The sequence below is a fragment of the Eptesicus fuscus genome, chromosome 5, assembly GCF_027574615.1.
Source record: "Eptesicus fuscus isolate TK198812 chromosome 5, DD_ASM_mEF_20220401, whole genome shotgun sequence".
NCBI lineage: Eukaryota > Metazoa > Chordata > Mammalia > Chiroptera > Vespertilionidae > Eptesicus > Eptesicus fuscus.
In genome coordinates, this window is record NC_072477.1 from 45,758,646 (window position 1) to 45,782,256 (window position 23,611).

Genomic DNA, 23,611 nt, shown 5'->3' on the forward strand with positions numbered 1-23,611 from the left:
TGGTTGCGGGCACATACCCAGTAGGGATTGTGCAGGAGGCAGCTGATCGATGTTTCTCTCTCATCGATGTTTCTAACTCTCTATCCCTCTCCCTTCCTCTCTGTAAAAAATTAATAAAATATATATTTTAAAAAAAGAGAAAAGGCAAGATATGAAATAGAAAATATTTATAATACATGTAGCTGATAAAGGACTTATAACCAGAATATACAAAAAATTCCTACAAATCAGTAAGAAAAAGCATACAACCCAATCCAAAAATGGGGAAAAGATTTGAACATGTACTTCATAAAACATTTCCCAATAAGCACATGAAAAAATGCTCAATTTCATGACTCATCATGGAAATGCAAATCTGAAACCAAAACTGTAGATAAGAGTGGGCTACTGTATTCACATAATGAAATACTATAAAATAATGAGATTAAACAAAAAACAATATGGATGCACTTCACTGGCATACGTTGAACAGCTAGACATAAAAAAGTACAGACTGCAATGATTCTATTTATGTAATGTTCAAAATGGATAACACTGATATATGATGTTAGCAGTCAGAATTGATTTTCTTGGCAGGAGGTTAGCTATTGGAGGGAGGTATGAAGGGGCTTCTGGGCTTCCGGAAATATTGTATTCCTTCATCTGGATGCTGGTACCACAAAGTGTGTTCATTTAGAAAATTCAATGATCTCCATTTTTATGATTTGTATACATATTTATGCTTACATTATTGTTCAGTAAGACCTAGTAACATAAAAACAAAAATAAAACCTTTGGTTTTGTGACTCATGAAGATCAGTGCCAGAATCAGCTGAGATGCAGGCTGGCTCTATACTTTAGACACTCTGCCCATGGTAGCAAGACAATGGTGGGTGGGGGTGGGGTCTCTTTCCTACTTTTTTCATCCATTCTTTCTCCACACTGACTCTTAATTCCAGAAGTTTGTTGTTTTCTTTAACATAAAAAAATTCTAAGGAGCAGGCTAAAAACTGAAAAATGTAGGGCAGCTTGATAAATGGAAGATGCACAGTATTTCAAGTGTATTGAATGAGAGGGGAAATTTTTCAAAAGATGAGGCTAATCAGAGTCAAATAAGGAGAAGGCAGGTTGTTCACTGAATTAGTTCTGGGTTAAAAGTTTTATTTCATTATGAGTTCAATGGGGCTAGAAAATTATTTGATAGCAGTCTTTTAGGCTTTTTAAAGATATCCTAAAGGGAAAATAGAATACAACTTGTGGGAGGGGAGACTACTCAATTTCTCACCACAGCCTTTTTGTCATAGAGCTTGTTGCTATGGAGAAGGCCATGAAGGCAGCAACTAAGGGAAATAAAGGATCTGGCAGGAATAAGTACAGGGACAGTGGATTAAACAAAAACTTCTTAAGCAATTAGCAAGTAGCAGGGCCTGTAAAAGACACACTTTCCATTTTTCCCTAACCCCTACCCCTCTAAAAGTACATGGCCCTGGTTTGCAACTATAATTTACCTCAAATATAGAGAAGCCTGAATAGGCCTAACAAAGCCTAAGCCTGGCAGATAAAACATAAGGCCATTTAGCAATGAAGCCTCATGTCAGGGGGAATCAGCTACCTACCCACCCTATCCTGGGGAAATTATCTCTAGCTGCATAAATTATAAAGTTGATGCCCTATGACTTCTTTGTTCTAGAAAGCCTGAGGGAGCTAGGATAATGAAGTATCAGAAGTGGAGAAGAGAGGGGAGAAAAAAATGGCGACGGAATAGAGTCGGGTTTGGAGTCTGTTCCTGGGGCGGAGAGTCGGAGCAGCAGAGGCTCGCAGAGGGAGTGTATGTGGGCAAGCCAAGGGACAGCTAAACTCCAGGAGAAGGCGGGGGAGTGCTGGGCAGTGTTCCTCTGACCGCGCAGCACCCACAGGGGCTGGGTCCCCTCCTGGAGCTGCGGGCTCGCCGGGCGCCTCGCCATCTTGCAAGGAAAGGAGGATTTTAATGGAAACCTGACTTTCTGCGACAACTGCAAACACTGAACTGCTGGGAGCACCAGACCACCTGTCCCCTATCAGCGCAAACACTCGGATTCAAAGAAACTCTTCACTGCACCACGGAAAGGTCAGATTTTGTCTGAAATAAGCTGCGGTTTCTAATCCCCGCGGTGGGTGAGGGAAGCGCTGGGTGAGGGAAGCGCGGCAGCCGCAGGACCGGGAGCCGGGAGGTCTGTGCCTAGAAAAATCAGCGGCAGTTGGAACTGCCGTGATCCGTGAATGAGGAGGGGGGTCTTCTGAGCTGCTAACAGAAGTGACCTCTTGAAAGCAACTCATTTTAATCTGACGAGGAGGGTCAGACTAATAATTTTCAAAGGAGTGCAGGCTCCTTAGTCTGGGGCACAGACCCACGGTCCGCACACCTGGGCTCTTTCCGACTCTGATTGCTAAGCCCAACACAGAGGTAAACCCAGGTGGAAACCCTGAAAGACTGCAGGGGGAAGGTGTTTTTTCGGAACCTGGGGCCAGAGCTGCGTGTGACCATCAGAGAGGCAGCTCTGAGGCGCACACCTCCACAAACCGGTAGTGAGTGCCATAGAGGGGAAAAAAGAAAAAAGAAAAAAGAGCTAGAGAGGCCCGGAAGTCAATTCAGAAACACTGCCACCCAGGGGCTGAAACGCTAATTGTCTCTGGTGTAATCAAAAATAAATACGAGAAATTAAGACAGGGCTGGCTTAAAAAGCAGGACTGGCTTCCAACACTGAGGAGCCCTGGAATGAAGCTGAACTGAAATACCGCCCAGACTGGGAAAAAGGCGTACCAAACAGAATAATAGAGGAAGTGAATGACAGCCGCTACTGCACATTTTAGTCTTCCTATTTTTTAATTTTCAATTCTTTTTTCAATTTTTCAATTTTTTTTATTCTCATATTTTTTTATTTTCATTTTTTGCATCTTTTACTTAAGAAACTAATATTTTTTTCTTTTTCCTCACTTGATTTTCACCTTTTTAATTATTACATTTTTATTTTCAATCAGCACTATTATTACTATTATTTTACTTTTTTTTTTTTTTAATGTCATTAGATTTTCCCTTTCTTTTATTTTTGGATTAGTGTCCTACATTCGATTTGCATCTTTCCCTTACAATCCCTTTACCCTATCTCAAAGCTAAAATTATGCCATCACTCTCCTCCTAACCTTTCCCCTTTTGGTCCCCAGTTTATCTTAACCCTTTCTGGCTTTAGATTTTCCCTACTTTTTCAGTTTACTCCCTGCTAAAACTTCACCCTACTTATATATCTAATTCCCAACCCCCTGCTCCAAATCCATATAAACCTCTCTCTACGCTACCTTTAAAAAATTATTTTTCTCTCGGGCCTTTTGTTGTTGTTTGCTTGAATGTTGATTAGATTGAATTTTTATGCTTTTTTATGAGATTGTTTTGATTATTCTTTTTGTTGGTTTGGTTGGTTCTTTTGTTTGCTTTGTTTTTGTTTGTTTTTTACTTTTGTTTTCCCTTGCCTCACTTGATATTAGCTGCTGTTGCAGTTTGTATTAATCTCCAGGCTCGTGTTGCTGGAATTTGCTGGGAATAGTGGTTGTTCTAGTGGAGTTTACTCCCCATATATATAGTTTGTTCCCCTTTTCTCTCTTAGTATCATTCTTGTCTCTCTTACTTTTTTTTTCTTTTCTTTTTCTTTTCTGTTTTTTCTTTTCTTTCTTTCTGCTCTTTTCCCAAGTTCAGATTCACACTCTTTGTTGTTTTTTTTTTTTTTTTTTTCTTCGTTGTTGTTCTTTCTTTTTACTCTCCCTCTTCCACTCCTATTCCCTAATTTGTCTTTCTCTGGTGGTTACCTTTATTGGAGGTTATTAATATCGTGAATACAATTCTGTTCAGTGCCTTGTCTGTTGTGCCTGGTTGTGTTGTATTTTATACCTTTAAATCAACGCCAGAGAGAGAAATCTATATAACCAGACATCCGGAGAAGAGAGACCATGGGGAGACAAAGAAACAGCCCAAACAGGAAAGAGAAGCAGGCATCACCAGAAAAGGAAGTAAACGATTTAGAGGCAAACAACCTATCAGAGAAAGAATTCAGAGAAATGGTCATAAAGTGGCTGAAAAGGATGGAAGACAAATTCGACAATATGAGTAAGAACCAAGAAGAAATGAAGAAGAACCAAGAAGAAATGAAAAATGACATCGCTGCTGTAAAGAACTCAATAGAAAGCATCAAGAGTAGACTAGATGAGGCAGAGGACCGCATAAGTGAGCTAGAAGACAAGATGGAAAAAAATACCCAATTACAACAGCTTCTAGAAACAAAAATTAGAAAGATTGAGGAGAGCGTAAGGGAACTTCGGGACAATACAAAACAAAACAACATCAGGATAATAGGGGTGCCAGAAGGAAAGGAAACTGAGCAAGGAATAGAAAACCTGTTTGAAGAAATAATAACAGAAAACTTCCCTGATATAGGGAAGAAAAAACCCACACAAATCCAAGAAGCTCACAGAGTTCCAAGCAAAATGAACCCCAAAAGACCGACGCCAAGGCACATTATAGTTAAGTTGGCAAACACCAACGACAAAGTAAGAATCTTACAAGCGGCCAGAGAGAGACAGACAGTTACATATAAAGGAACCCCCATCAGACTAGCAACTGATTTCTCAACAGAAACTCATCAGGCCAGAAGGGAATGGAATGAAATATACCAAGTCATGCAAAGGAAGGGTCTAAATCCAAGAATACTGTACCCAGCAAGGCTATCAATCAAAATTGAAGGTGAAATCAGGAGCTTCACAGACAAAAAAGGACTAAGGGAGTTTATCACCACCAAACCAGCAATGAAAGAAATGCTAAAGGGCCTGCTGTAAAAAAAAAAAAAGAAAGAAAGAAATAGGAAGCAAAGAAGGTACACAGGGGTATAGAATAAAAATGGCGTCAAATAAGTACCTATCAATAATAACTTTAAATGTAAATGGATTGAATGCCCCAATCAAAAGACACAGGGTAACAGACTGGATAAGAAAACAAAACCCAGATATCTGCTGTCTACAGGAAACCCACCTCAAAAAAAAGGATGCATACAGACTGAGAGTAAAGGGATGGAAAAAGGTTTTCCAGGCAAATGGAAATGAAAAAAAAGCTGGGGTTGCAATACTTATATCTGACAAATTAGATCTCAAAGTGAAGGACATAACAAGAGATAATGAAGGCCACTTCATAATACTAAAGGGAGAAATCCAACAAGAAGAAATAACTCTGGTAAACATATATGCACCCAATACAGGAGCACCAAGATACATTAAAAAACTCCTGGAAGATATCAAAGGAGAGATTGACAGTAATACAATCATAGTAGGAGACTTCAATACCCCACTATCACCATTGGACAAATCCTCTAAACAAAAAATCAGCAAAGAAACATCAATCCTAAATGACTCACTAGAACAGATGGAATTAATCGACTTCTTCAGAACATTTCACCCCAAAGCCACAGAATATACATTCTTCTCAAGTGCACATGGGTCATTTTCAAAGATAGACCATATGTTAGGACATAGGCAAAGTCTCTCCAAATTCAAGAAGATAGAAATCATATCAAGTATCTTCTCAGATCACAGTGGCATAAAACTGGAAATCAACTACAATAAAAACAACCCAAAGAAATCAAACACTTGGAGACTAAACAGCATGTTATTAAACCATGACTGGGTTACCAAAGACATCAAGGAAGAAATAAAAAACATCATGGCAACAAACGACAATGAAAACACAACAATCCAAAATCTATGGGACACAATGAAAGCAGTCCTGAGAGGGAAGTTCATAGCTCTACAAGCCTACTTCAAAAAACAAGAAACAATGGTAATAAATTACCTAACCCAACAACTCAAAGAGTTAGAGAGAGAGCAACAAGATAAGCCCAGTGTAAGCAGAAGGAAAGAAATAATAAAGATCAGAGCGGAGATAAACGACATAGAGACCAAAGAAACAATACAAAAGATCAACAAAACCAAGAGCTGGTTCTTTGAAAGGATAAACAAGATTGATGGACCTCTAGCCAGGCTCACCAAGAAGCAAAGAGAGAGGACCCAAATAAACAAAATCAGAAATGAAAGAGGTGAAATAACAACAGACCCCGACGAAATACAAAGGATTGTTACAAAATACTACGAACAACTCTATTCCAACAAACTGGACAACCTAGAGGAAATCGACATATTCCTAGAAAAATACAACCTTCCAAAACTCAATCAGGAAGATTCTAAACAGCTCAACATGCCAGTAACTATGGAAGAAATTGAAGCAGTCATCAAAAAGCTTCCGGCAAACAAAAGCCCGGGGCCAGATGGCTTCACAGGAGAGTTTTATCAAACTTTCAAGGAAGAACTAAAACCTATCCTCCTCAGACTATTCCAAAAAATTCAAGAGGAAGGAACACTTCCAGGCTCCTTCTATGAAGCCAGCATCACCCTAATACCAAAACCAGATAAAGACAACTCAATGAAAGAGAATTACAGGCCAATATCCCTCATGAACATTGATGCCAAAATCCTCAACAAAATTCTAGCAAATCGGCTCCAGCAGTACATCAGAAAGATCATACACCATGACCAAGTAGGATTTATTCCAGGAATGCAAGGATGGTACAATATCCGCAAATCAATAAACGTGATACATCACATAAACAAATTGAGAGATAAAAATCACATAGTCATATCAATAGATGCAGAAAAAGCATTTGACAAAATCCAACACCCTTTCTTGATAAAAACTCTCAACAAGGTGGGAATAGAAGGCTCATACCTCAACATAATAAAAGCTATTTATGATAAACCCACAGCAAACATCATACTCAATGGGCAAAAACTAAAACCATTTCCCCTAAGAACAGGAACAAGACAGGGATGCCCACTCTCACCACTCCTGTTTGACATAGTACTGGAAGTATTAGCTATCGCAATTAGGCAAGAAGAAGAAATAAGAGGCATCCAAATTGGAAAAGAAGAAGTGAAGCTGTCCTTATTTGCAGATGACATGATACTGTACATAAAAAACCCAAAAGATTCCATCAAAAAACTAATAGACTTAATAAATGAATTCGGCAATGTAGCGGGATACAAAATTAACGCCAAGAAATCTATGGCTTTTCTATACACCAATAATGAACTTACAGAAAGAGAGACTAAAAAAGCAATCCCATTTACCATCGCACCAAAAAAATTAAGATACCTAGGAATAAACTTAACTAAGGAGGTAAAAGACCTATACGCAGAAAACTACAGGACACTGAAAAAAGAGATAGAGGAAGAAGTAAACAGATGGAAGAACATACCATGTTCCTGGATTGGTAGAATCAACATCATTAAAATGTCCATACTACCCAAAGCAATCTACAGATTCAATGCACTCCCCATCAAAATACCAACAGCATATTTCACAGACCTAGAAAGAACTCTCCAAAAATTCATCTGGAATAAAAAAAGACCCCGACTAGCCTCAGCAATCCTCAGAAAGAAGAATAAAGTAGGTGGGATCTCAATACCAGATTTCAAGCTGTATTACAAAGCCACTGTTCTCAAAACAGCCTGGTACTGGCACAAGAACAGACATATTGATCAATGGAACAGAATAGAGAACCCAGATATCGACCCAAACCACTATGCTCAATTAATATTTGACAAAGGAGGCATGAACATACAATGGAGTCAAGACAGTCTCTTCAATAAATGGTGTTGGGAAAACTGGACAGATACATGCAAAAAAATGAAACTAGATCACCAACTTACACCATACACAAAAATAAACTCAAAATGGATACAGGACTTAAACATAAGACGGGAAACCATAAAAATACTAGAAGAATCCACAGGCAACAAAATCTCAGACATATGCCACAAGAACTTCTTCACTGACACTGCCCCTAGGGCAATGGAAGCTAAAGAGAAAATTAACAAATGGGACTACATCAAAATAAAAAGCTTTTTTACAGCAAAAGAAACCATCAACAAAACAACAAGAAAGCCCACTGCATGGGAAAACATATTTGCAAATGCTATCACTGATAAAGGTTTAATCTCCAACATCTACAGGCAGCTTATGCAACTCAATAAGAGGAAGATAAATGATCCAATAAAAAAATGGGCAACAGACCTAAACAGAATATTTTCAAAAGAAGACAGAAGGAAGGCCAAGAGACACATGAAAACATGTTCAAAGTCACTTATTATCCGAGAGATGCAAATCAAAACAACAATGAGGTACCATCTCACACCTGTCAGAATGGCTATCATCAACAAATCAACAAACAACAAGTGTTGGCGAGGATGCGGAGAAAAAGGAACCCTCGTGCACTGCTGGTGGGAATGCAGACTGGTGCAGCCACTGTGGAGAACAGTATGGAGTTTCCTCAAAAAACTGAAAATGGAACTCCCATTTGACCCAGTAATCCCACTCCTGGGAATATATCCGAAGAAACTAGAAACACCAATCAGAAAGGATATATGCACCACTATGTTCATAGCAGCACAATTTACAATAGCTAAGATTTGGAAACAGCCTAGGTGCCCATCAGCAGATGACTGGATCGGAAAACTGTGGTACATCTACACAATGGAATACTATGCTGCCATAAAAAAGAAGGAATTCTCATCATTTGCAGCAACCTGGATGGAAATGGAGAACATTATGCTAAGTGAAATAAGCCAGTCAATGAAAGAAAAATACCACATGATCTCACTCATTTAGGGATAGTAAAGAACATTATAAAGTGGTGAACAAAAAGATAGATACAGAGACAGTAAAGCATCAAACAGACTTTCAAAGTACAGGGGGAAAGTTTGGGAAAGGTGGGGGAGTTATGAAATCAAACGAAGGACTTGTATGCATGCATATAAGCATAAACAATGGACGCAAAACTCTGGGGGGGGAGGGCATGTGTGGGTGTGGGGTGGGGGGGGGTAATAGTAAGATATGTACACATATAATACCTCAATAAAAATATTTAAAAAAAAAAAAAAAAAAAGTAAGCAAAAGAAAAAAAAAAAAAAAAAGAAGTGGAGAAGAGCCTCTTGTTTCATCGAGTAGTCAGATAGAGAGAAGAGAGAGACGTGTGTGTGTGTGTGTGTGTGTGTGTGTGTGTGTGTGTGTGTGTTAGTTTGTTCTTAATGGTATAATTAAGAGGCAGCAGCAATGACCTGGGAGGAAAGCTCTGCCTGAACTGGTCTGAAGCTACTGCTGTGAGAGAAAAGGCTAGTTGCCAAGTTAGTTAATAGCTTCTGCCCATCATTGTTTCAGACCTTTATCAACCAGGGCAGGGCCAGGCCCTGTTTTTAGCAGTGTAAGCACTGAGAGCAGAGGGTTCAACTACATCTTCCAGCAGATCTCACCACAAAATGATTATCAAAGGCAGTTCCCTCTTCTGTCCCACACAAATAATCACAGAATTATAAATATCAGAACTGAAAGGACCACAGAGATATGTAATCCAATCTCCTCATTTTATAAATGAGGAAATGAAGGCCCAGACCAGTTAAAGACCTTATCAACAGGGCAAGAAAACATCAAGGCTCACAAATGGGATATTTTCCTCTTGGAATCATATGCTGAAGCTAAATTAGCCAGGGCTAATTTATCAGAACTATATTTACTGTCTAGTTATTACTAACCTGGGTTCATATATAAGTATCAGGAACTAAATTATCTGTTAAAGGATGGCATTAATAACAACATAGGTCTGTCTCTGAGCCCATCTCAGATAGTTGTGTTACTGAAATACCAAAAGAATCTCATTAGAAACAACCTTAGCTATCTGGCAAGCCTGCAGCCTGGCCAACTGAACTGCCTAACGATGCTTTGCATGAGAAGGAGGGTGAGAATGCACTAAAGGACATTTCTCTCTCTTGGAGATTAGTTTATTTTGCAATATGTAAAATGAAACTCAAAAAAGTCTGTAACTGAAAAATTTCCTTAGGGCTTCAGGATTTAAATATATGACAGTGGACAGATAACATAATTTACAAGGGTATGTAAACATGTAATTGCCCTAAAACATCCCCTAGGAGTAAGGTGCTAGATGGAAAGAATGTGTTGGCGGTTGTTTGGGGTGGGGGAAGGGTGGGAGAAAGTATTGATTTCCCTAATGCTTCCTTTGTGTGGCTACTGTTGCCATGTGGTAGTCTGTTGCTATGAAGATTAGTGGTGCCAGACAATGGCTGCTAGGCTCTTTATGACTGTGCTGTTGGTAGAGCGGTTTCTGCAGGAGTCGGGCTAGTAAGCAATTGGTTAAGCAGCAAAAAGCTTGGTCACTGTGAACCATTTCTCTCCAGGTAAGTGCTGCCCAAGGCAAGACTAAAGGGGAAGGAGTGTTAATTATAGCTAAGGAAAAACAAAAACTAGTAGCTACAGTATAAATATCTAAAATTAGATATTTCACAGTTCACACACATACTTTCCTACATCACAATCACACAGAATAAACCAAGAGTAACTCCCAAGGTTACTATTTCCATGAAGATGAATGATCAGCCCCTTCCTTTTAGTGAGAAAGATCAAAACTCACAGCTGAGATCTGCAATCAGATGAGGATGAAGAACAGCTGAGGCAGGTTCTCAGTGGAGCTACCACAGGCAAACTTCTCGCTAAGCAAAACCACTGCCTATTACTCTGATAACGAGAAAACTGCAAACCACAGACCAAAGTACAGGGCTCAACCACAGAGCTTGAAGGAGGTCCAATTTTTTTTCTCAGGTAAAAAGAGCCAGAGTACACAGAAATCACCCTGGGTCAGCTATTTACCCAACCTCTTCATTCTCCCACACAATTACTCCTCTTTCCATCTCAGAGTATACATACACTTTTACATTATACATAATTTAAACATCATCCAGTCCCTATACTGTCCAAAATGGTAAACCACAGCTACATGTGACTATTTAAATAAAATATAAAATTCAATTCCTCAGTTCCATGTAACAAGATGTTATATGATACTGGACAAGTAAAAAGAGATTGAAGCCCAGCCGGTATAGTCAGTAGTTGAGCGTTGACTCATGAACCAGGAGGTCACGGATCAATGATTCTCTCTCATCATTGATGTTTCTATCCCTTTCTCCCTCTCCCTTCCTTTCTCTGAAATCAATAAAAACATATTTAAAAAAAGAGATTGAAAATAGCAATAGCAAGTAGTAAAGGAGAGAGGTCAGTAGTTCAAAGGGGTAGCAAGAATGAGGAAAATATTTTTATTGTAAGAAGTGTTATAAAGGGGAAGGAGTTAATAGAAGGGGAAAGAATGAAGATGAAGAAAGAATAGATAAAATTCATGGTAAAGATTCAAAGAATCTCAGAATAAGGAAAGAAAATTAAAATAATAGGATAAGAAAAATGCATTTTAAGAGAGGAGGGAAGCTGGGGGATTTAGGTGAGTATCTTTGATCTTAGTTTAAGAGCATGAAGAGAGAACGAATTGGGCTAAGAATCTTGACAATGAGCTCAGCTGGTGTGGCTCAGTGGTCGAGCATTGACCTATGAAGCAGGAGGTCATGGTTCGATTTCCCGTCAGTGTCAGGGCACATGCACATGCCTGGGGTTGTGGATCCCCAGTGTGGGGCATGTAGGAGGCAGCCAATCAATGATTTTCTTTCATCATTGATGTTTCTATCTCTCCCTCTACCTTCTTTTCTGAAATCAATAAAAATGTTTTAAAAAAATCTTCACAATGAAATAAGTATTGGGGAATGTAAATGTAATAGGGAGATGAAGGGATTGCTAAGCAGTATTGTGAGCTCAGCTTATGTCAGCTAACAAACAGCTGGGTTGTGTGAATTCTTTCACTTGTCAGTCTAGAATCAGGAGTCAAAAAACGGGAGATAAAGATTTCTTGAATTTGAGACTGGCAAGGTGAATAGATTCATTTCTCTGATAAAACAAATCTACATAACATATAATGCAATTTCATTGGCATTAATGTTTTCAGTTTTTATTCTCATGACTGCTATGTAAAACTATTCATTTTCAAAATGCCACAGTCAACTAGTACAGGATCCATGATGATTCTAAGGGTGAAGTCACAGGTTCTTATAACTTAAAAAAGCTGGATAGGTCCTTACTGGTCACTAGCTCAAGAAATGTGGTAACTAAGGCCCAAATAAGTTAAGAAACTTGCCCAAGGTCACAATGATAGCAGCATAGGTCTTCTGATTTTCACTTCAGTGTTCTTTGCAAAATAGCACAAATTCTTCCAGAAAGCACATCTACCAAAGTAAAATACATCACTAGTAATGGCCTCCCATTTAGTGCTGTGGTCTAAAAAGGAAAATGTATAGCATCCCCTGGAATTCTTATTTAAAGTCAGCCATGCTTCTTTAAAATACCATAGAAGCTAGTAAGCAATTTTGCCTCAGCAAAAGTATGTGGTCTGCCTTAAGACTTCTTATACACCGTTTTCAGGACCTTGTGAACCAAAAATAGACTTGGGATCTATTATTTTGACTCGAAGTGCAGTGGGACAAAGAGAAATCGGATGGAATCAGACCTCTGCATAAGTGCTAAGAATAAGTCTCAAAAAGCCAAGGAAATCATTCCAGTGGGTCTTCTTAAAATAGTCCTAAGGTTGAGCCTAGTCGAGGATCTTTGTAGTGCTGGCTGAATTCCCAGCAGCCTAAAAAGAGATGGGATCTGCAGGAATTTCAAAATGCCTCCAAGGCAAGGTTTATAAGTAGAGGTAGGGAAAAAAGAAGCAACACTGCAGTACAGGTAAGCAAAGAAACAAGGAAGAATTGAGGCCACGATCCCTACGATCCCTACGGCTGTTATCAGCAAGATGGCTCAGTGCAACAGGGACCTCACAGGTGAAGCATTCACAGCTTCCCTGGGCAAAGAGACAGAAGTACAAAGTCGGGTAGCAAAACAAAAAGCCCAATGGCTGGAATAATTTTTTTAAAAAGTATCTGTATATAGTTCTTATTATTACCTTGAGGACTGACTCAGTACACTAGTTAGATCTTCTAAATCTGCAGAGAATGATCTTTGCAGGAAATCTGTTACCTTAAAATGAAAAGGAATGTGAACTAACTGATCCCAATTCTGACTTCTGCCAACTGATAGCTCAGGTGAATGCCCTCTGAAATGGCCGAAAAGCAAAGTAGAGTATATAATTGCAAAATAGTTCTCTTGGCATGAAAAAAAAGAAAGAAGAAAAGTACTAAACCCTGAAACACAATGGTAAGTGGGAAAAAATATGATATTAAAATAGGAGCACTAAAAACCTTAAAAATTTAATTAAATAAATGAGAGTGATCTCAGACCTGGTGCAAGTATTATTATTCTGAGTTTTAGAGAAGGTGAAGAATTTTGGAAAGTATTTGACATGGCTTCTAAGTTCAAACAACATTAAAGTATCTATCAGATGTACATTAACATAGCTCCAGAAATGACAATGACATAGATGCAAGATTCATTCAAATACATATTTTTGAAGGCCAACTACAGGTGTCAGTTGTTAAGTGTTGGGGCTACAATGGTGAGCAAAACAGAGTTCCTGAGCTCATTGAACTTCTAAAGTAGTAGAAGAAATACACTTTTATAAAAAATACTATTACAGATGGTTCCCGATTAACAATGGTCTCACTTAAGATTTCTCAGCTTTATGACAGTGCAAAAGCCATATGCATTCAGTAGAAACAGTACTTTGAATTTTGATCTTTTCCCAGGCTAGTGATATGCTGTGCAATACTCTTTTGTGATGCTGGGCAGCAGCATTGAGATGATTTTGCCCAACTAAAGGCTAATGATGTGTTCTGAGCATGTTTAAGGTAGATTTGGCTAAGCTATGATATTTAATAAGGTAAGTATTAAATGCATTTTCCATTTATGATATTTTCAACTTATGATGGGTTTATCAGGACGTAAATCCATTGTAAGTCAAGGAGCATCTATACATACAAAATTGCAAATTGTGATGAGTGCTGTGAAATAAAAGTACTGAGTGCATTAAAAGTGTGTAATAGCCTTAGCCGGTTTTGCTCAGTGGATAGAGCGTCAGTCCTCGGACTGAAGGGTCCCGGGTTAGATTCCAGTCAAGGGCACATACCTCGGTTGCAGGTTCCCCGGCCCTGGTCGGGGTACGTGCAGGAGACAACCAATCAATGTGTCTCTTTCACATCAATGTTTCTCTCTGTCTCTTCCTTTCCCTTCCACTCTCTCTAAAAATCAATGGAAAAATATCCTCGGGTGAGGATTAACAAACAAACAAAAAAAAAGTGTATAACAAGGAAGCCTGGTAATAGGCTACAAGTAACAACCAAAGAGCTTTTCAGAGTAAATAATTAATTTTTAAAAAAATTTCATGTGAACACCCCCCCTCGCAGGGAAGGAGAACAGGGATCCTCAGATAAAAAGGTATCCTCTATCTCAGGAGAGTAAAAGGTGAGCCTCACTCTCTTGCAACATTTTCATCAAGTTCACATACACGAAAAACATCTTGCCCTTGGAGAAAAGTCACCGTCATAAAGATGGATAGAATAAATAGGCAGGAAATTGATGTCTTCTATCTTTAATATATTGAGGCAACAGTCTCCGAAGGTTGCTTGGTGGCACAGAGCTGTGGTCTGAATATGTTTGTCATTCCAACAGACACTGTGGCTGTTGAGTCATTTGACCACAGGCAGATGACATTTTAAAAATCAGAGATTAGCCACTTGTGATTTCCAGACTGTATATCGTATACACACATCCAGAGTCAATCTCTAGGATCAAGCTCTCTACTGTCTCGGTATCAGTTTCCAACACAATAGTGTGGGTTTTTTTTTCCGTTCTTGTCTTAGGAACACAATAAAAACTCATCAGCAATGGTATTCTAAAAGCTGGTGCTTTACTATATAACTAATGACGAGAGAGCCAAGAACATAAAATTCTTAACCTGTATCACATCATCGCCGACTGAACGGTAGACTTTAAATAAATACTGGATCATAACAACATATTCAGAGGAACAGACTTTTATCAGGATGGCCAGAATGAAACGCCTGAATTTCCACAGGCAGCCTGACAAGACAGCTTATGATAATCAGAGATAATGAGCTGTGCTCCTCTGGGCTTCTAAACTCCTCAGAGTGGGGATGCTTTGAGAGTCTGGTTACTGATGCAGAGACCCGAGGGGACTTGAGGCCCAGCCTTTCTAACCACACATACTTTGACAAGGACTTGGCTTTTTAAATAAAAATAATGTATTTGCTGAAATCAAATTGCCACAGATGGTACAAAGGGATCTTAAATACCTGGTAAGTCTCTTTGCACTCCTATTTTTTTAGGTTGATAAACTTTTAAAACAGAAGAGATTTTATTCTCAAGGGCCGATGGAATATATAAGAAGTCTGGATAGTAGCCTTGGGGAGCAGCACCCTACAGTGAGCCAACTGCTTAGTGGATACCTGAAAACAAGACTATGTAAACATTTCCCTGTTGCCTAGGCCCATAAAATCTGTACTGACAGATGCACGAAGTGGTGTGGATGGTTGGGCAATGAGGCAACAGTAGGAAGAAGCTGGCTGCACCTCCAGGTGTTAAAAAAGGCAAGAGTTGCACATTTAATGAGCCAACACTAAGTCAATTTAAGAGTTTTCCATTTCCTTGACTCCCACAGCTGCCCTTTTATTACTTTATCTCTTCAAGCCTGACCCAAAAGTTCATTTATTTGAATTCTTCCATATAAAATGATAGAGAGGAGTATGGAGAGTATAGACACAATTTGAATTACCTGGCCAGCACCTATCAAACCGACTGCTTAAGTATCAGGGCCAACACTGTTGAACAGCTACAAAGGGGAGACAATTAAAACTGCCAATCTCTAGAAGCTGGGAGATTTTACTAAGAAGTTTACTGTAATCTTTTGGATAAGTATCACCAGCAGACTATGGTCATTTGAGATTCCTAATAAATACTTGGTGTGAATTACAAAAATAAACCCCTGCTGGCAGAAGCAGGTTGAGAAGGGATGGGGAAGCCACAGGTAGCACTTACCATCTTCTGTTTCTTGCCACACGATGCCCTCGAGGTTGACACTTGTCCCAGGTTCGCAGGGACCCAGGCACTCAGGCTCGGTGGCTAAAGCCACATCACATGTGTTGACCCCAACTGATCGGGTACGAACCATGATCTGCTCACAGGGAGATGAGATGTCATTACTGACCACTGGTACCAAAAGGTGTAGCGGCAGCACTGCTGGTGTGGAGACAGGGGACTCCATCTGTGGGGGAAGAAAAAGCAGCAGCTGAGTTACAGGAAGAACTTTTAGAGGAAATACCTTCCTTGTATTTAATATAGTCCAACATCTTTTCCTGCCAGAGTGCAGAAGACTCTAAATATAAAACTTTGGTTTTTCCTTTCAAGTTTTACTCATGATACCACTACAAAGCTAGCAGTTTAGATTAGTGTGCCCTGAGCTAGGAGAAGCTCTATCCTCCTATCTAATAAAAGAGTCCTATGCAAATTGATTGTCAATCCAACACATAAGATGGCTGCCCCCATATGGTCAAAGATGGCTGCCCCCATGTGGACACAAGTTGGCCGCCACAAGGTGACCGGCAGGGGAGGGCAGTTGTGGGCAATCAGGCCAGCTGGGGAGGACAGTTGGGAGAGACCAGGCCAGCAGAGGAGAGCAGTTGGGGGCGACCAGGCCAGCAGGGGAGGGCAGTTAGGGGTGACCAGGCCTGCAGGGGAGGGCAGTTGGGGGTGACCAGGCCTGCAGGGGAGGGCAGTTGGGAGTGACCAGGCCTGCAGGGGAGGACAGTTAGGGGTGGCCAGGCCAGCAGGGGAGGGCAGTTAGGGGCAATTGGGCTGGCAGGGGAGCAGTTAGGTGTCGATCAGGCTGGCAGGGGAGTGGTTAGGGGGTGATCAGGCTGGCAGGCAGAAGCGGTTAGGGGCAGGCAGGCAGGTGAGCGGTTGGGAGCCAGCAGTCCTGGATTGTGAGAGGAATGTCCAACTGCCCGTTTAGGCCCGAACAGGCAGTCGGACATCCCTCGAGGGGTCCTAGATTGGAGAGGGTGCAGGCTGGGCTGAGGGATTCCCCCCCCTTGCACGAATTTCGTGCACTAGGCCTCTAGTATATAATAAAAGCCTAATATGCAAATTGACTGAACAGCAGAACGACTGGTCGCTATGACATGCACTGGCCACCAGGGGGCAGACGCTCAACGCAGGAGCTGCCTGTAGGCCCCAGGCCAGCCAAGGCGGGTGCCAGTGGGGCCCCCCAATCACCCCACCAGTAGCCCCGCAGTTTGGCCCTGATGGCCAGCCAGGCCTAGAGACCCTACCTGCGCACAGATTTCATGCACCGGGCCTCTAGTTTCTTAATAACAATTTTCATCATAAACTGTGCTTGTCTCATTTTTCTAGTGAAAGAGAATTAGGGCCAGTTTTCAGTAGTAACAGAGCACAAAGATTGATAAGAAAGAAAAGGACCAGTTTCTGAGCCATGTTTTACTGCTACCACTATGTTTCCCAACAAATCCTACATTAACCAGGCATAAAATCCAAGAATATAGATAGGGTTAAAGAAGGGGGAAAATAGATTCTAGGAATGCCACTTCAAGAAGACTGGAGTTCTAACTCATCTTTAGCTAGAAGGAAGTCTTCTTAAAAGTTAAATAGGAGAGCTTGAAGTTTCTTTTATAACAGCAATAGTCAATGAGAATGGCATTTTGGAATGTGAATCTAACATAAAATTTATCTGTAAGAAACCAGAGGTGTTATCACCACCCAGAAGCCGATTGGTAGAGAGTCTGCTGATGAAGTTGATTATATACACACACAGATAGAAATAGTTGAAGGACCAACAATCTACCTCCAAATATAAAACCTCTCACAAAAACACAATTACTTAGATTCCAAGAAGAATGTAACACATCTAGAGGTAAAAGAAAAATTATAAAGAAGAGGGTAATAATCCCTTAACTCATTAAACTAGCATTTATCAGGTTGACAAATTATCAACTCTGAGTCTACAGTGCCAAAATCCTAACTGAACATAGTATCGTGCATATGCAAAGGCACTCAATAATGACTGACCTGGTATGATAACAATCAGCAGACTTAGAAAATTATAGGGACCCTCTTCCCTGCAAAGACTTTTTAGTCCTACAGACCTATATTCAGAGAGTGCCACACAATAAACCCATAATACAAGCTGCTGGACCGCTCTGCAACAGAACTCTGGTTCTAGAATAGTTTACTGCATGACCACTGCTCTACCTATAGACTACCTACTTCCTCTTAACAATGACATCTGGGTATTGCATCCATTCTCTGCAGTTAGCTCTGACATCTTGGCTTATAAGTCATTGCTATTTGTGAATCATCACTGTCAGAGTCCAGAGACTGCTAAAACACTGATTCTTTTTTAAAAATTAATTATATTTTTTTTAGAGAGAGAGAAACATCGATGTTGTCCCACTTATTTTTGCATACATTGGTTGCTTCTTGTATGTGCCCGACCGGGGATTGAACACGCAACACTGGCATATCAAGATGATGCTCTAATCAACTGAGCCACTGGGTTGGGGGTTTAAAACACTGATTCAGATTAATACTGGTCCCTGCAAAGTTGCCAAAACATTATCCTTATCTGCTTGTTGTTACATACACCCACCCTGTACTTCCCTAATTCCACCTTTTTCATAAAATGAAATCAAAGTGGAAACCTGTATAATGAATCTTCTGTATGATGGTAAATGCCAAAAGGCATTTTGCTGTTTTTGCACTCTTAAAAATCAGGTATTCATAATTTAATTTGGCAACCTTCTTGGGATGTGGTACATCCTTAAAAGACACTTTAACATCTCCATGCACAGACTTGAAGGTAGAAACAACACAGAAAAAGTAAACTAGACTCCCCATTACTCCTGTGTAGTACTGGAATCTGGCTCTAGTCATTAAGCCCTTTCAGGAATGCTCCAAGGTGCTCATAACTCTTTGCAAAGAAAGATTCCTGGAGAGTTACTAGAAACGGGAAATTAGAGACAGAATATACAGATCATCTTTACTTTTGGACTTACCTCTGTTCTTTCTTTTGGGGAATAACTGAGACAGAAGCAATTTCACAGTCAGGATATGCATTTCTTTTGCTTAAAGTTTGTTCCCTTTTCTATACCGTTCTTCTTATAGCAAAAGAAATTCCTACAAGGTCCTCTTCCTGGGACACAGAAATTGACCTAAATGTTCTAGGTCACTCCTGTGAATTTTCTGATTGCCTCGCTCGAGCATGTCCTGTTGCCAATCTGTTCCACTGCTGAAACAGCAATCCCGAGTACAGAGGGAGGTAAGTCCCCAGGAATCAGTCACCTACACATTATCTCAGCCATCAAGGACAGCTCTTTTCTGGAAGTGGTTTCATTTCCTGTTAAGTTATTTGGTGCTGCTGGAGTCCAGAGAGAAGATAAGCTACTAAGATTCTAGATAAAGACAAGCCCCTAAATTCCCTACTGATAGATCCAGAAAACAACATGTAAGCTATAAGTAGGAATCACCAATGTTGCATTCAAGGACCTTGTCAAATTAAACCCTGCTATACACCCTAAAGAGAAGAAACTTAGTGGAACTGATCACTAAGAACTAATATACATGAAGAGCTGATTAACATGTATATGCAACCAACTACCTTACTGGTCAGAGTTACTAAGTAGAGTTTAGGATTTCTGTGTAAGGATGACTTTATTTAATTTTTTAGTTAATTAAAAGAGATTTTGTGGGGTGGGGAGAAGTCAAGAAATCCATCTATGGGTCTGGAACTATTCAGTTTCCTTCCACTTTGCAACAGAAATCTAAGGCGAAATCATGGTGCAGCACAATAATGTTTAATTAGAGCTCCAGCCCTGCTAATTACCGTTGGTTGCATCTATAATCTACATTAAGCCATAGTGCATAATAAGCAGCTCTGTGATATTCATCTAATAACCTAAATGGCTTTATGAGATTTCATATTCTACTATTCATTGGAACAAACATAGCTTCATTTATCACTCTCCAGGAGAAAATAAAAAATCAGAAAAGGACTCATTTTGCCATCTTTTCCATATACTTAAGATATAAGAGCAGGGATTGTCAGGAGATTGAAGCCAGCAGGGAAAATGAGGAACAGGAATAGAAAACGTTAAGGTAATTAAATACCTTAACAACTAGGACAACAATAAAAGCTGGGCCAGTTCTCACGCTGAAATGTTAAGTGCCACCACAAGCTTCTGGGGCTCACAGAAGAGGGGAACTAAACAACAAAACAAAACAAAAACCTGAGAAGAGAGAATTTAAAAATGGAAATCTCTGAAGTTTCCCAACAATTCATGTCCTTTATCTTTTAATGATACTTCTTTTCAATTCACCTTTACATATTAGTCAAAATAGTACCTATTAGGGATCTGAGTGCTGATAGGCAGGTGACACAGAAATGAGGACTAGAGACAATAAAGAAAGGCCAGAGCCATTAATCTCCCTGCAAGAAGTAATTATACACTGACTTCAGCCGCTTCTCACACATGAGAAGGAAAAATTCCAAGACTGCAACAGAATTTTTGGGGCAGAAAATGCAGTGAAGAAATATTTCGTTCAGACCCTCTCCTGTCTATTACACAAATATGAGTCTGGTATCTTCACCTTCACAGTCAAAAGGTAGAAAGGAAGCTGGCCTGGCAGAAATGGTGCAGTCGGCCGAGTGTCGTCCATTGCATCAAAAGGTTGACAGTTTGATTCAGGTCAGGGCACATACCTGAGTTTTGAGTTTGCTCCCAAGTTGGGGAGTGTACAGAAGGCAACTGATGGATGTTTCTCATATTGATGTTTCTCTCTTTCTCTCTCTCTCCTTTCCTTTGTCTAAGCTTGTCCTCAGATGAGGATTTTTGAAAAACTTTAAAAATATATATATTTTTTTTTTTATTGATTTCAGAGAGAAAGCGGGGAGAGAGAGAGAGAAGAAACATCAATGATGAGAGAGAATCGTAGATTGGCTGCCTCCTGCATGCTCCCTACTGGGGATTGAACCTGAAACCTGGGTATGTGCCCTGACCAGGAATCATCCTGGTTCATAGGTCGATGCTCAGCCACTGAGCCACTTGGGGATAAATGGAAGAAGACTTGACTTGGGGGGAGGGATAAACACACAATATTGTCAGCTGTTTTCCTTGGAGCAATATGCTCATTTCATTCACTTTCAAGAAAATGTCTGCCAAACACCCAAGTCTGAATAACTAATTTGTTAGTTGTTCTTTCAAGTAAAAAATGGTATTTGATGAAAAAAACTGGCTAGGTCAGCCCACAATTCAATTGCACAGGTGTTTATGTGTGCTTTCCATTTTGTCACACACAACATAAAAATGACATGCACTCAAAGGTTGAGATTTAATTAATTAATAACTTCTACTGCTTTATTGGCACAATGAAAGATATTTTAAAGTGAAATTGGCTTTATAATGTTTTTTAATCTTTTACTAAAAGGCCATAGCAATGAAGAATGTGATGGTTACTAATGCAATTTGGTGCCACTGATTTTATTTGTGCTAAGGTGCCAGCCATTTTACCCACCATTGCATTTGTATCATCAGTACAAAGTCAACAGAGTGATAGGGCAAATGAGGTCTTAGTATTATTGTGAAAATACTTCTGACATAGCAGAACCTCTGAAAAGGTCTCAGAGATACCTAGGGTTCTGAGGGTTATATTTCGAGAACGAATCAAATTTCATGTTCTAGGACTGGAGAAGTGATCAGCTTCTGCAGAAGCATATACCCATCTGATTCCTAAACAAAACTGGGGTTCTGGTAGCCAGAAGATGAGGAAGACTGCCTGTTCAATGGCAAACAAGAGTGTCTTATTTGGGTGAAGAAAACAAAGACACAAAGGCAGAGAAAATTATTAGCAAGAGTGAAGTAGGAAAGAACACTCCTAAAATCCATACACTAAAGATCTTGTAAGTATGGATGTTTATGAGTTAGGAGTTAATAAATTTCAGCAACTGAGTAAATAGTGAGTATTTTAAAAATTTGGGAGAATGAAGAGGTCAGTTAATTGTTTAGAAAAAGGACAAATGAATGATGAACATTAACTAATGACAAAATTGACCCTTTCTCTTGAGAGAGGGGAGGGGGAAATCTGCCTCTCTAGTGCCTATTTGTTTTCTAATCACTAAGGATAAGATTTCTCTGAAATTATAACTTATTAGTTCAGAAATTAAGCATGCCATTATCTAAAAGAAATTTTTAAATAGGTCTTTAATTAGATAAAAGTCATCATTTCCTACGGAAGTCTTCCTTGTTTTTGCTATGTAATCTAAAGGTATAAAGATAAAACTTAAAGAGTGCTCTGTTGTATAGTATGGATTAACTCCTGATTATGGACACCATAGCACTGGGAAACCAAGAAGGAAATGGCCACCTGTTTAGATAGGCTTCATTGCTCAAGTGTCTCCTAGGTGATTTTGTGTTCTAGAAGGTCACAGAATATCCACTGATTTTGTTTAACTTCCATATAAGGCTCACGAATTTTACAAGAAACAATGGGTTAAAAAAAGAAAAAAAGAAACAATGGGTTAATTCCAATGAAAGGTCACTGTATCTAAAGAAAGCATCTTACGCCCTAGCGCCCTAGCGGGTTTGGCTCAAATGGATAGAGTGTCGGCCTTCGGACTCAAGGGTCCGGGTTTGCTTCTGGTCTAGGGCACATGCCCAGGTTGCAGGCTCAATCCCCAGAGCAGGTCTTGCAGCCAATCAATGAATCTCTCTCATCACTGATGTCTCCTCTCTCTCTCCCCTCATTCCTCTCTGAAATCAATTAAAAAACAAAACAAAACACGAAAGCATCTTAAGCAGCAAAGCTGTTTGTGGTTCCTAGAGAACACTTTTACTGTATACTACAGCATCTCATTTTACACTATGTATATTCCTAAAAGAATATGCATGGACAAAATCATAGCAAAGAAGAACCTTAAACATTATCTAACCACTCAAGGATGAAATCTTTTCTATAATAGGCATTCATAAATCCCCTATTTGAACTTCATCCCCACTTACCTATGTGGGTGGAGAAAATAACCCTTACTTTACTGGGGTGATTTAAAAGATTAAATTCTTTTTTTTTTTTTAAATATATTTTATTGATTTTTCACAGAGAGGAAGAGAGAGGGACAGAAAGTTAGAAACATCGATGAGAGAGATCGATCAGCTGCCTCCTGCACACCCCCCACTGGGGACGTGCCCGCAACTAAGGCACATGCCCCTGACCGGAATCGAACCCGGGACCCTTCAGTCCGCAGGCCTACGCTCCATCCACTGAGCCAAACCGGTTTCGGCAAAAGATTAAATTCTTTAATATACATCAAGTGCCTAGCAGTGTGCCTATAGTATTCTGGCAATCTCGAATGATAGCCATTACCAACTATTCTAAGAGTCAAGTCACTTTTGAAAGCTCATATTGAATTTCCTATCCATGAAAACTCCCCAGATCTTTTCTAATCAAATTTTGAAAAGATTCTCTTCCATCCCCAACCCCGTATTTTCTTTCCCAGAAGCAACCAATATAATGCATACGTATTAACTTGTTTATATGTACCTTCCCTTTATTCTTTTTACACAAATGACAGTACACTATATACCCTGTTCTGTACCT

General features: G+C 39.7%; 1 protein-coding gene across 2 annotated transcripts in view; it reads right to left on the reverse strand.

Moving 5' to 3' along the window:
• ZNF609 (zinc finger protein 609) overlaps window positions 1–23,611 on the reverse strand; it is a 222,911-nt gene that overhangs the window by 45,256 nt on the left and 154,044 nt on the right. For both annotated transcript variants that reach the window (XM_054716143.1, XM_054716142.1), the window contains exon 3: window positions 15,986–16,211. In XM_054716143.1, coding sequence (XP_054572118.1) covers window positions 15,986–16,211 — 226 coding nt within the window. The remainder of the gene's footprint in view (window positions 1–15,985; window positions 16,212–23,611) is intronic.